Source organism: Urocitellus parryii, chromosome 9 (assembly GCF_045843805.1).
Source record: "Urocitellus parryii isolate mUroPar1 chromosome 9, mUroPar1.hap1, whole genome shotgun sequence".
Lineage (NCBI taxonomy): Eukaryota > Metazoa > Chordata > Mammalia > Rodentia > Sciuridae > Urocitellus > Urocitellus parryii.
This window is the reverse complement of record NC_135539.1, coordinates 83,447,251-83,462,097: the sequence shown is the minus strand read 5'-3', so window position 1 is coordinate 83,462,097 and position 14,847 is coordinate 83,447,251. Positions and strand designations below refer to the sequence as shown.

Below are 14,847 nucleotides of genomic sequence, written 5' to 3'. Positions count from 1 at the left end.
TACCAAAAAAAAAAAAAAAAACCCAGAAAACAAACCAACACTTAACGATCCTAAGCAACTCAGCAAGACTCTTGTCTCTAAATAAAACATAAAAAAGGGCTGGGGATATAGCTCAGGGGTTGAGTGTCTCTGGGTTCCATCCTCAGCACCAAAACAAAAACAAAAAACACACTATTTCAAGAGAGTGTAAAACTAAGAACAATATTAGTGCACACACTTAACTCATCATTTTGGAGGAAAAGCTCTTTAAGAGCTAGTCATGTGTAGCAAAATCAACACATTTACCTTTATTTTCTTCCGATGTTTTATCTTTGGCACATTTTTATCAGCAGGTCTTACTATTTTATCTGCTTTAATCCATTCATCATATCTAAAATTAAAAGAAACTGATGTAAATATACAAAACATAAAACCACAGAAGAACCTATACCACGTTAAAGAGAAACTTATACACAGAACTGTAACATTTTAGAACTGGAGATCTTGGAGAGCACTTGGTTCAATTTCCTGGGTCTGATAAATAAGCTACCAAGGCCCAAAGAGATTTACTTGGCAAAGTTCACAATTTTAGCTACTAGATAAGGCGAGAAGTCTTGACTCCGAGGTGCACTCCTTACTCTGCTACACAAAAGAGAAACCAAATCTGTATAATAAGTATTAGGAAAAAATCACGGTATTTTCTACACTTTCTGTTTTGTTTTGCTATTAAGCAGCAAGTAGGCAATTATTTTCTCCAGATCCATCAGAAAGGTAAGGTAACATGGTGATTTTAAATGGCATTATCTGATTTTCAAAAGCCTCCTACTGTAACTTATAGATGATGCAAAACCACCTAGAGGGGAAAAAAAAAGCCTGCTCATAAAATACTAGAAAAACATTCTGTCAAATTTTCAGTATTCTGAGATGCTTTCTTCCTATGTGAATAGACAGCTGTACATCAAGAGAGCTATGGTGACCTCTCGTCTTAATGATTTTACAGGGTGCAACTTAGTACTGCTTACAATAAAGCTGTTTGTTTATGAAAAAAAAAAACGATGACTTTTTCATTTTCTGCAAAATCTTAGAAAGCAAAAACATTAAAAATAAAATGTCGGGCTGGGATTGTGGCTCAGTGGCAGAGCGCTTGCCTCGAATGTACAAGGCACTGGGTTCGATCCTCAGCAACACATTAAAAAATAAATAAATAAAGGTATTGTGTCCATCTACAACTAAAAAAAAATTTAAAAATAAAATAAAATAAATTGTCATTCACTTTTTGTGTTCTAACGTTACATACATTATTGCAGAAAAACTCAAATCTTAAACTCTAGAACATGAAAGTTTGAAAAGGAGGTTTTAAATTAGTGATACTAAACAAATTAACAAGGGTCCCAAATGAACAAGTAAATTATTTGAGTCATGACTTGATAAGGTAATTACATTCTCCTGCTACTACAGCCTAAAAATTATCTATAGCAACTCCCAGGCAAAATGACATCCTGCTAGTATAAACTACTGGCTACATATAGCTAGTATAAACTACCTGCTAGTATAAATTACTGTTGAGGACTCAACTCCATGCAAGGGATCATGCCATGGTCTCACCCACTGGAAGCTGCTGAGAGCAACAATGAGAACAGGGAAAGGAATGGAAGGAGCACTGGAAAAGTCTTAATATAATACCTGCTTACTCATCATATGTTCCTATTCTCAATACTAGGCCAAGTTTTCCACTGTATAACATAAGACAGCTTTTAAAAATACACTAAAAAATAAGACTACATACCACACAAAGATTTTTGAGGATCAAATATATGTTAGGTACTCTGAATAGCTTTAAAAAGCAAGTATTATTATTCCTTTGGGAACTATTCTGGCAGAGCAGCATCTACTATACATTTATGATGCATTTTATCTTTCCCAGCAATACAAAAAATTACATTATACTTTAAAAAGCCATTTAGAGCTTGGCAGTAACTCAATAGCAGAGTGCCTGCCTACCATGTATGAGGCCCTGGGTCTAAGGCCCAGCACTGCAAAAAGAAAAAAGAAACAATTTAGTTCCTTTAAAAATTGTGAAGATGATGGAATATTAACACAAAATACCTCCAATTTCCAACCCTCTACAAAGTTCAATGTGATTCCTAAAAAGTTCCTTTATGAGAATATACTATGGAAGAAGTCAGTGCTATCAAATTTGAGTAAAAGAAAACAAATTTCCTATTTGAGATACACTAAAGGCAGTTCATGGTGGCTACACATAACATTAATGTGAGATAAACAAACATGTCTTTTAAAAAAACTTTTCTTAACCAAAGACTATTTGTTATATAGTAAAGGCTGGTATTCAGTTCCCAAATGCCACAGTATACAGACACTATCTGGTAATCCTCATCTTCTTCCCCGAAATTATAAAATAAGGATGGTATCAAAGGACTGACTGACTGACTGTCAAAAGAATTTGATGTGGAAAGACCACTGGACCAAGCAGACTATTACAAGTAAGACGTCAATCTAGACTTAGATAGAATAATCTGCATAAATAGTTCTTATTACTATTTCAATAATAGCAATTAATCACTATGGTCTTAATCATTCTGGGTAACAATTTTGTTTCAAAATTACCATCAAATACCATATGTGGTTTTGAAATTATTTGGAAAGTCAGTGGTTATCTTTCTCTCTCTGATTTTTTTTTTTTAACCTTTTGCTTTGCAGTAATGGGGACTGAATTCAGGAGTGCGCTAACACAGAGCTACGTCCATAACCACTTTATTTTTATTATAAAAATTTGAGTCAAGGTCACTTTAAGTTGCTTGGGCTAGCCTGGCACTCAAACTCGTGATCCTACTACCTGAGCCTCCCACATTGCTGGGATTACATGTGTGAACCACCATGGTCACTCTGGTTATATGTCTTATTACAGCAATTACATATTAACTTGAAAGTCTGTAAAATGTTAGCTAATATTATGACTCCTTCATTTTTTTTCCCCGATCCACTTTTTTGGTACTTAACATTAATTTGTTGAGGTATTCCCTTGTTCTGACACTATTCTTTTGGATTTCTCTTTTCTTAGTCAGAATTCTGTTCATTTTATAAAATGTAGTAAGAATACTGTAATTGTCATCATAATTAACAGCTTTTAGAAGTATAGTGTGTATGCTTAAAATCCTAATTACTGTACTTATTTGACACAACAATATTACTGACTTCTTTCAAGTATTCTAGGCTTTCCATAAGACACTATGTGGAGAATTGGAGAATTAGAGAACAAAAGGAAGCTGGGAGCTGTGGTGCACCCCTATAGTCCGGGTGCCTTGGGAAGCTGAGGCAGGAGGATCACGAGTTCAATGCCAACCTCAGCAAATCGAGGTGCTAAGCAACTCAGCTGGGGATGTGGCTCAGTGGTCCAGTGCCAGAGTTCAATCCCTGATACCCACTGATTGGTAAAACACCAGAATAATGGTGTGGGGCATTCCTGGCCTTATCAAAGTAAGCACAGGGAAGACCACTGACTGAAAAAGCCTCATTAAAACTGTACCCGTGGGGCTGGGGTGCAGTGGCAGAGCACTTGCCTCACATATGTAAGGCACTGGGTTCGATCCTCAGCACCACATAAAAATGAATAGACGAAATAAAAAAGTTGCATCCATCTATAACTAGGAAACAAAAAAAAAGAAACTACCCGTGAATAGGACAGACAGGTGAAAACAATACATGAGAATTTTGGTTGAAAATATTTTTTTTAGTTGTAAATGGATTTTTTAAAATTTTTGTTGATTTATTTGGTGCTGAGTGAGAATCCAACTCAGTGCCTCACACATGGGAAGCAAGTGCTTTACAGCTGAGCCAAACCCCAGCCACCGGAAATCTTTTTAAATACAAATGCTCTTACCAAACAGAGGTTGAGACTATGGATACAGATATACAGGCAGACAAATATTTTAAAATGTGATGAGGTTTTAAATAGCATTTTAGTTGCCTGGTCAATCTTCCAAGCAAAAGATAATCAGAAGATAAAATAATAATTATAACTGATTATTCTATTTGAAAACAGGAAACGTTTTTCCCTTTACATAATTACCTTTAGATTATTACACAACTGCTCTTATTTAAAAGTGCTCAATGTGTATATTACTAATGCCAACTGCTTTAAATAAGGGAAGCAAAAATGGGTCAAAATTTCTAATTCTCATCAAATACCAAAAGAAATAACATGAATAAAAAGTAATTCAGGTCAGTCAGAACTACAACAAAAAGCTATACTCACCCATTTTAATCTATACAAACTTTAGACTTTTTATTCAGTATACATTATATAACCTAAAATGACTATGACACATTTATTTTAGGCATAACAGATAAAGTTCAATGATGATAAAAAGTGGGCAAATGTAGCTCAAGTTCAAATACCTTGAACACCATTAAAAAGTAAAATTTCTGAAAAGAAAATAGCAAAGAGCAGAAAACTACAACTAAGATACAGAAGACCATAAAATATTTCCCAAATTCTCCTTAGGATACCTTATTGCGTAAAATACCTTTTCATTCCTCAAGGAACAGAATGCCTCATCTACTAGGGATGGAACCCAGGGTCACTATACCACACAGCTACACACCCCCAGTCCTTTTTATTGTTTTACTGAGATAGAGTCTCATTAAGTTGTCTACACTGGACTCAAAAGTTATGATTCTCCTGCTTCAGCCTCCTGAGTAGCTGGACTTACAGGTGTGCATCATTGCTCCTGACTCAAAAGTGCATTGTTGAAGAATACTGGAGTCTTCATAGGTAAGTTAACAAACCTTTTGGTTTTAAAATGTTTCTAGTCCTATTCTTAGGGATCCCCAAACATATGAAAACCCTATCCTCTCAGATACACTGGTTATTCCTGTACAGGGCACTCCAGTATGGCTGACTCTGGTTTAAATATCACACAGGCCATCAGGACATTAGCACATTCTGATGGACATCTATACTGAGCAGGAAGGACATAGTACTATAACAGCAGCAGATCTTCAGAAAAGTCACTTTATACCTAACAACTAGAATTCTCTCTAAGCACAACAGGTCTTTTGCCATTAGCTACATGTTTAATGATAATGTAGCTGGAGAACTGAGGGGGAAAAAAACTTAATCTGAGCACTTGGCCCACAAAAAAATAAAATAAAATAAAACATTAAAATGTCTTACAACTTCAGAATCATGCAATAGAATTTTATGGGAATGGATATGAAGAACAAGGCAGAATGTTGATTTAAACTATCCTGCCTTGAAGTGAACTTTACCTTTAGAAATTATGATCAGAGGATTAATTGTCCTCTTCTTGACACTAAGAAAAAAATTTCTGCCAGAACAGAAGAAAATTAATCTTATGCTTCCACATAAAAACAGATATTGAGCTAGACAGGGTGGCACTTAAGAGGCTGAAGCAGGAGGATTCTAAGTGTGAGGCCAGCCTGTGCAACTTACCAAGACCCAATCTTTAAATAAAAGGGGGTGGGTGGGTAGCTCAGTGGTAGAACGCCCCTGGGTCCAATCCCTAGTACCACAAAAATAAATAAGTAAATAAACAAATATTCAAACAAATACTGGGTTAGAAAATTAAAACCGTGATTAGCAGGGTATGGAAGTATGGCTCAGTGGTACAGTGCTTGCCCACCATTTGCAAGACCCTGAATTTAATCTCCAACATGAAAAATAAAAATAAAAGAATATGATTATTAGTCCATATTTTTCAATTCACTTATCAAACCATTCATTACAATTAATAATATACATGAAACATAGACAAGTACTTTATCCAATATTCATCTTCACCACTAAGGAAAATATTTTCAAGGTATATACATGAATGATATGTGAGTTTTTCTATTAAGATTATCTAACATTTAACTAATGGAACAGACATGGAGGAACAATGCATAATCAACTCAAATATTTAACTTTTTAAAGCTCTCAGAAGCTCCCTAACCACATAAAATGCAGTATCTGAACCACAAGACAAAATATATGAGATTGCAAGCCTCAGTGGACTTAATTCATTCAACAAATACCTCACAGGTACCTATTACCTGATAGACTCTGCAGTGGGCATTGGGTATTCAGCAATGAATGCAACAAAAAGTTCCTTTCACCAAGAGGCTTACAATTGAATAGAGATAACAATGCTAAGCAGTAATTACAAAAGTAACAATACAAACCTTTTGAAAGAAGCAGCCATATGGGTATTTTTTCTAAATATTTTATTAGTTGCTGATGGGCCTTTATCTATTTATATGTGGTGCTGAGAATCGAACATCAATATTTTTAAGATGGGTTAAAATAACAGTATAAAACTAACAGAAACCATTCAGAGACCATAGCATACTTGCTCTCACCAGAGAAAAATAAAAGTTCTAAAGAGAAACTTTGATTGTTGTTCAGATATACTGGCAAATCACCTAAGAAATAATTTAGTAATAATGAAAACAGTACAGTTCATCAAACAAGATATACTGACCAAAACAGTTACCACGCAAATATCACTTAAGATTTCAGTTCTAATGCCCAACTTTCAAAGACATAACATGAGCACATAATAAATATTCTAATGGCATAGTTTGGAGATTTTTAACAAATAAATTACATTCTTAATAAAATTATCTCAAAGATAATATTGCAGCAAAATCAAACTGACATTAATACTTTGAAACTCTGAAATACATATACATATTATTAAAAGGATAAATGACCTTACATCAATATATCTGAAACATTTATATTTTCTCCCTTGTTTGGATACTCATTTAATAACTATTAGACAATATGTATGTTCTATCTGGCCTCTCCAGAGACATAAAGAAAATACATATCATATCAACTAATTTTTAAAACCTTCAGATCCAAAGTAGAAACTTAAACTGTCTTAACAAGGAAATGTTTCCCCTCCTTAAATGATTAAGGAAAATTAACAGAAGAAGGAGGGGAAAAAAGGAAAGTGAAAATGAAAAGTATCATTAGTTTAATAACTATAAATTTTATGTAATAAGCAATTTAGCAATATTTAAATGTGAATTTTACATAATCTCAATTTATATTTTAATCTGATGAAATATCTAAAGCAAAATTTTAAAAAAGAACCATTGATCACCATTTAATGCTTTTAGTCATGTACCTAAACTGCAAAAAACATAACAGTGCTAAACTCACTAAGAAACAGGAATGGCATTCGTCATAATTCAAAACAGAGATTGACAAAAATATGAATATTATAACACAACCATATTTAAGATTTGTCATTTAGGAAAGTTAATAAAAGTATAGATCTCAAGGGAGATGTAATACGCAATACCAAGAACACCCCACCCAAGAATTTATCAAGCTTATAATGAAAACTAAAAAGGATTAACAACTGCAACATAAACTATATATTATGATAGAGATGAGGTTTTTAAATACCTCAAAAATTTACTTTAATAAATTTACTTTAATAAATTTAATAAATTTACTTTTAATAAAGGCTTGGAGAACTGGTATTTGTGTATATTTAGACCAAAATACTAATACACTGGCCAATCTATAAGACAATCAAAGAGAACATGTTTAAGTTTATGCTTTACATTAACTGCCAATTTATAAAAACTACCTAATAGGACAGGCCCATGCTTAGTAAACATTCTAAGTTAAACACACAAAGAAAAATTAAAGCTCAGTTGATTATAACAAATAATTGAATATTTATCTACCTTTGAGAATGTTTATGTTTACATGTACCCCAAATTATGGTTACTCAAAAAGCCACTTTCACGAGGGGCAGCAGTACATGCCTGTAATCCCAGGAGGCTAAGGCGCTATGCAACGCAGTGAAACCCTGTCTCTACATAAAATACAAAATAGGGCTGGGGATATGGCTCTGTGGTTGAGTGTCCCTGAGTTCAATCCTTGGTTACCCCACCATCAACACCACCACCCAAAAAAGTCACTCTCCTCGAAAACTACTTCACAGGTATTTACTAAGAAGCCACTGTAAAATGGCCTTCATTTTATGGGCCTTTAATTTTTATAATATAGAAAGAAAACATATAATTTCCTATTGCACTTTGCTTTTACCATTTTTATTATTATCAATTATTTCAAAATGTACGTATGACAAGAACAACTTTGCACCCTCTCATGAATATTCCTAAATCTAATGACATTCAAATAACAGTATAGCAGGAATCAAATTTCATGGAAGTAAAATGGGAGAGGGAAATAAAGCATACAGCATAGTCTATAAAGAATAGAGAAATTAAGATGAAAATTAATGTTAAAAATTCTTTAGAGATAAAAAGAGACAAAAAAATAAAAGGAAAATCACGGATAAAGCATTTTCAATTAAATTCATTCAAGTATCTCAGTCTAAACTCCATTTTGGTTGCTATCTAGAAGATAGGCTCTCTTTATAGTACCCAAATAGGTCACAAAAAAGAACTGACTATGACATATTCAAATAGGAATTAAAATGGATCAAAGACAGACCTATATATTACCCATTCAATATAAAAGGAAGCAAATTTTTCATAATATTGGATATGGAAGTTTCTTGAATTAAAAAAAAAGGCAACAAAATACATAAATTGGACTTTGTCAAAATTAAAAACTTTTGTACATCAAAGCATTCCAAAGGCTGGGGGATGTAGCTCAGTGGTAGTATACTTGCCTAGCATGCATGAAGCCCTGAATTTAATTCTCAGATCCCCAGTACTGGAAAGGGGAGAGAGAAGCATTCCACCAAGATAATGAAAAGATAAGCCACAGGGTGAGAAAATATACGTATGTTGAGTCTAGCTTGGTGACATATGCCTGTAATTCCAGTGGCTATGACAGGAAGATTGTGAGTTCAAGGCCAACCTCAGCAACTTAGTGAGGCCCTAAGCAACTCCCTGTCTCTAAACAAAAAATATATACATGTAAATCACATATCTGATAACAGATTAATATCGAGAATATATGAAGAACTTCTTCAGCTGACGAACAAAGTACCTAACCAATTACAAAAAACAAAGACCTGAAGACAAAATTTCCTCCAGAGATGTATGAATGACTGCATGTAAAAAAAATGTTCACCATCACTAATCATTAGGAAAATCAAAATCAAAATGAGATATCAATTCATACACAGAATAACTAAAATTCTTTTTAATGGAGAATAACAAATGATACAAAGATGTAGAGAAAATGACACTCTAATACATTGCTAGTGAGGCCTCTATGGCAATGTCTGACAGTCCCTTAGAAAGTGAGTGCACAGCTGTGTGCTGTGGTGCATGCCTGTAATCCCAGTAGCTCGAGAGGCTGACACAGGAGGATGATGAATTCAAAGCCAGCCTCAGCAACAGCGAGATGCTACACAACTCAGTGAGACTCTATCTCTAAATGAAATACAAAAAATAGGGGTGGGGATGTGGCTCAGTGGTCACGTGCCCGAATTCAATCCCTGGTACAAGGGGGGGGGGGGAGTGAGCACATAGTTACACTTATAAATGAGCTGTGAGGAGGTTCCATTTCAAGGTACAGGCCACATCTGTCACAGTAGCCCATTATTCTTATATTCTTCAATAACCACTTTAAAAAAGCATTGAGGCTTCTTTTATTATATGAACTTCTTCAAGAGAAAAAATGGGTAACAAGTTAAAATAACTCATTTCCTTTTGCCATATGCCAGGCATACTTTTAACTTTTCTAAACATGGCTAATATATATTAATGAAATTAATATATAACAGGAATTTTCTCCCCGTGTTTTAAGTGAAATGGTCTGTGTAACATAAAGTAATCTGGTCCAGATACAGAAAGCTTGGTTTAAAAAAAAAAAAAAAAGAAGTAGAGGGAATGAGCCAGAATCTTAGGCAGAAGTTATATTCTGGGAGATGAAATTTCTTAAGCTCAGAAAAATCACATAGAATATTCAATATCAGGGTGGGTGGGCATGATGGGGCATTCTTATACTCCCAGCAATTCAGGAGAATGGGGTAGGAGGATCATAAACTTGAGGCCAGTCATTGCAAGTTTAGCGAGAACCTGTCTTAAAACAGAAAACAACTGGGGTATGTGACTCAGAGGTAAAGTGCTGTTGGGTTCAATCCCCAACTCCATTTAAAAAAAGAAAGATTGATTGATTCAATATTAGAAAAGCGACTCAAGTTTAAGACTGAATAGCAAAAGAAAGAGAAATCAAATGTAAAAGACAGCTAAAAGTTAAATGGAGAAAAGAAAAAATAAGGGAAAAGCACACAAAAAGAGACAAAAGTTAGGATATCTGAAAAATGGCTGTTTTAATTTTGAGAAAGGTTGAAAAGAAAAAATAAGGAAATCATTTGCAGCTGCTCCAAGTGAAGCGCATTATAGAAAGAATGATAAACTAAATGCTACCAATACCACTGATGAGACAAGATAGAAGAAAAGATGGAGTATGGATTCAGTTACATGAGGTCACTCACTAGTGATCCTGATAAACTTAGTTCTGGAGGTGGAGTAGGTGGGGGTAGTTAGAGTGGATTTACACAGATACAAGAGAAAAAATGGAAAACAAGTTAAAATAACTCATCCAAATAGTTTTGCTAGATGGAAATGAAGAAAAGAAATGGCAGAGTGGGACCAGATAGACTGAAGGCAAAATTTTCTTTGAGATAGGAGAAATAATTAGAGGTCTAAAGGTGGAAATGATTTTGAACAAGTAAAAAATAGGCCCATGTCTTTGCTTTGGAAAGAAAGGAGGGCATTTAGACTGTAATGTGATTATAAACACATATCGCCAAAAGTGCAAATACAGAGAACATGAATGCAAATGCAGGTAGGAAGGTAGATGCAATGTAAATCTATAGAAATTTTCTTCTCAATTTCTCAATGAGGCAAAAAGCAAAATCACAATCTGAAAGTGAGGCAGGAAAGAGATGTTAGAGATATAAAGAGATTTAAAAACAAAACAGTATGTTACAGTCCACTAAAAAACCAGGAAAGTGAATGGGAAAAAGACATAGAGAATTAAGGGATCACCTAAGGTTCACAGTCAGGAATTTAAAATAAGTACAGTCAATATGGTTTGTTTGCTTAATTCCAACCAAGAATGGCTACTGAGGCAGAAGTCAAGGAGTAAGAGTGTTTGGGGATCTTGTGATTTTGTCAAGGAATACTATTATTACAAAGCAACAGCAGGGCTGGGAGTCACATGAAGTTATTCTAACAACTGATCAACAAAAGTATACCACATAAGAAAAGGTCTGAGGGTACAAAGGAGGGCTAAGGGTGGTAGATTCAATGGCTCAAAAATCCTACTGGATAAGTTTTGTTTTTTTGTTTTTTTTCCCAATCAATAAATGGTATATGGAACTAAACAGATGCTTCACACAAGAAGAAATACAATTGATTGACAAAAATATGAAAAAGTGTTCAACATCTCTAGCAATTACAGAAATGCAAATCAAAACTACTCTAAGATTTCATTTCACCCCTGTCAGAATGGCAATCATCAAGAATATAGGCAACAATAAATGTTGGTGAGGATGTGGGGGAAAAAAGTACACTCATACATTGCTGGTGGGACTGCAAATTGGTGCAACCGCTATGGAAAGCAGTATGGAGATTCCTCAGAAAAATGGAAATGGAACCACTATTTGACCCAGCTATCCCATTCCTTGGTTTATACCCAAAGGACTTAAAATTAGCATACTATAATGATGCAGCCACATCAATGTTTATAACAACTCAATTCACAAGAGCTAGACTATGAAACCAACCTAAGTGTCCCTCAATAGCTGAATGAATAAAGAAAATGTGGTATATATACTCAATGGAATATTACTCAGCTTTAAAGAAGAGTAAAATTATGGCATTTGCCAGTAAATGGTTGGAGTTGGAGAATATCATGCTAAGTGAAACAAGCCAATCCCACAAAATCAAAGGCTGAATGTTTTGTCTAATATGCGGATGCTAATTCACAATGAGGCTGGGGGCACTAGGGAAGAATAGTGTTACCTTAGATTAGGTAGAGGGAAGAGACAGGAGGGAAGAGGAGGGGATGTGGGGACAGGAAAGATAGTAGAATAAAACAGACATTATAATTACTGTGTGTGTATATGTGACTGCATGACCAATATGATTCTACAACCTGTACAGTCAGAAAAATGAGAAATTATATCCCATCTATGTATGATATATCAAAGTGCATAAATGCATTCTACTGTCATGTATAACTAATTAAAACAAATTAAAGAATTTAAAAAAAAATCCTATTGTAGCGACAGATTTCCTTGTCTGGATTAGAAATTCCTTTAAAAAAAATTCTTTTTTTAATTAAGTCCCAACACAGTATTTAGCACATAGATGTTCAACTTATGTTTGCTTCTAATAAAGTTTAATAAAAAGCAACTGAGTATTATAAAAATGGAATTGAATCCATTTATTTGTGAGTCTTTTACTCAGATTTTTTTTTTCTCTTCTTGATTCCCTGCCTCCAAAGAGGATTCAGTGCACTTGGAGTAATTAGATATTTTTAAAATCTAATCAATTTTTATTTAAAATAATATATACATAATTTGCCTTGTTTTCAGTTTTCAATAATTTCTAATAAGGAATAGAACTGTTGTTACCCACTTGAGCTTTATACTTTGAATTTTAAAGTATCTTTTTTCTATTCCTCTTTTACTTTATGGTATCCTTTAATTCAGTTGATTATCCTCAATATAGAAAATATTATTCCCTCATCACATTCCTAGCTCCCTTGATTGCAGAAAGCCAAATTGGAAATGAAGAGAGAAAATTTAATCAGTATCACAACAACATAGTGAAGTACTGATGCATTTTAAATCTCATGTAAAGCAATCCATATAGTTCCAATACATTCAACTTTTACAGACCAAGGGTAAATCCATCATATTCCATGAAGTTTATGGTATGTTAATTCAGTAGGTAGCCTTACTTTACAAAAATCATTCCCATATTTATGACATGCCTTGGAGACTTGAGAGTGAAGAGGATCAATTAGGTAACAATATTAAGAACTTCTGTAAAATATCAACATAACTAAGAAGTTAAAATTAACAGAAAGTCTACTTTTAAAAAATACTAAAACAGAACTGTATGTATATTTGGGGAGACAGTGCTGGAGATCAAACCTACGGCCTTATACACACTAGGCTAGTACTTTTCATTGAAGTACACGCCCTGCCCCATACTATAATTTTTAAAAATGTAATTATATATTTTTAAAGACTAAAAGAGAACACACTATAACTAAATACATTTGTCAATATATTGAATGTAACTCAGAAAAGTTTAAAAATTATTTATAAAATAATGACAGAATGCCCAAATATTCTGCCCCGCCTGATAACCTAATAAATTCTACAGAGATGGACAACAGTTTTTATATACGGTCAACACACCAGAAAAATTCTGTAGCATTATACCATTTGTGGTTTGGGTCAAGAATTCCGGCTATTTCCAATAAATTTCATGCAAGCAGGTAAAATGCCCCCCCCCCTTTCATTGCTGTAGTAAAAAACGAATTATCTCAAATACTAATCTGTGCATAACAAAAATCAATACTTTTTTTCATCTATGACATAGGGATATTTGCATATCCACATAGCATTTCAGAAAAAAGGGAAAAAATGTAGAAATTGAGAAAAAATGTTTAAAAAAACAAGATATTCTTTTAAGAAAAATCTATTTGTTAAAAAAGCTGCAGATAAAACAAAAGCATGTATAAATTGCTCCATAAAATTTCCTAAATTTTCTTGAGAATGATTGTCACTGAAGATAAATTTTTTTCATGAGCCTCCCTCTGCATAAATCTTCATTTCTGATTTCATTTGTGAAGTTAAAGGTGAAGACCCCCAAACAGTAGGAAAATAGCTGTAGAGTTGATGAGGATTTGTTGCAGTCCTTATGAGATTAACTTCAGACATGAAGATGTAGCAAATATTATAATTTTTGCTGATTTATCAATAAGACAATCTCTTTCGTTATTATTACAGAAAGAAACAAGACACTGTCATGTGAACAATAAGAAAGTTAACTGCATAGTCTACTGAAGTGCAGCTGTTTTCTCTACGATGCTGGAGTTGTAGAGCTCCAACACACGAGTCTTCATCAAGAGGGCAAGTTTTCTTCTTTTGAAAGTTCTTAGCGTACGAACACTTGAGTTGTCAGAAATTGATGGCATCCTTAATGATATAAGCATGACTTGTTGAACTAGGTCTCATTTTCTTCCTTAGTTATTACAAACATGAATGGCTCTGTTAAAAATCTTTCCTTACCCTACCCTCTCCCTATCACTTTCAAAACTAAAATATTTCTATCTTCTGGAAAGAATTGCTTTTAGAATTACTATTTCCTTTGGCAAATCTTGTTGATTAGAAAAAAAATAAAGAATGAGGCCAAACAAACCTCCTGAATACTCTCAAATGACAGAAGTTCCTGTATTCTTTCCAGTTTTATAATGGATCAGAATTCAAATTGTCTCAAAATAAGAAAGGTAATTAATTAGGCCACACTTCCAGAACTTCCTATTCTTATAAAAAAAAAAAAAGGTACTTCCAAGAAACAGAAAATCGGAGACGGGTCAAACCACAGAATACTTTGATGTGTATGTGTGCAGGCACACATGAGTACTGTGCTGAGATTCAAGCTCAGTGTCTTGTGCTTGATAAGCCACACCCCTATCCCAATTTAAATATGAAACAAAAGAACCATATTCCTCTTTAAAGAATAGGGAAACCATGAAACTGACACTTAAAATGTCAGTGGTTGATTTTCCAGGGGTTCTAATTCTTATCACAGTCTAGATTTCACATATATTGTAAGACATTACAAAATGAATTAAGGTATCATTAAAAGATAACA

General features: G+C 33.9%; 1 protein-coding gene across 3 annotated transcripts in view; it reads right to left on the bottom strand.

The window, feature by feature from the left end:
* Positions 1 to 14,847, bottom strand: part of Arid4b (AT-rich interaction domain 4B) — a 141,271-nt gene that overhangs the window by 20,153 nt on the left and 106,271 nt on the right. For all 3 annotated transcript variants that reach the window (XM_026412772.2, XM_077802250.1, XM_077802251.1), the window contains one exon: positions 286 to 370. In XM_026412772.2, the coding sequence (XP_026268557.2) occupies positions 286 to 370 (85 nt within the window). The remainder of the gene's footprint in view (positions 1 to 285; positions 371 to 14,847) is intronic.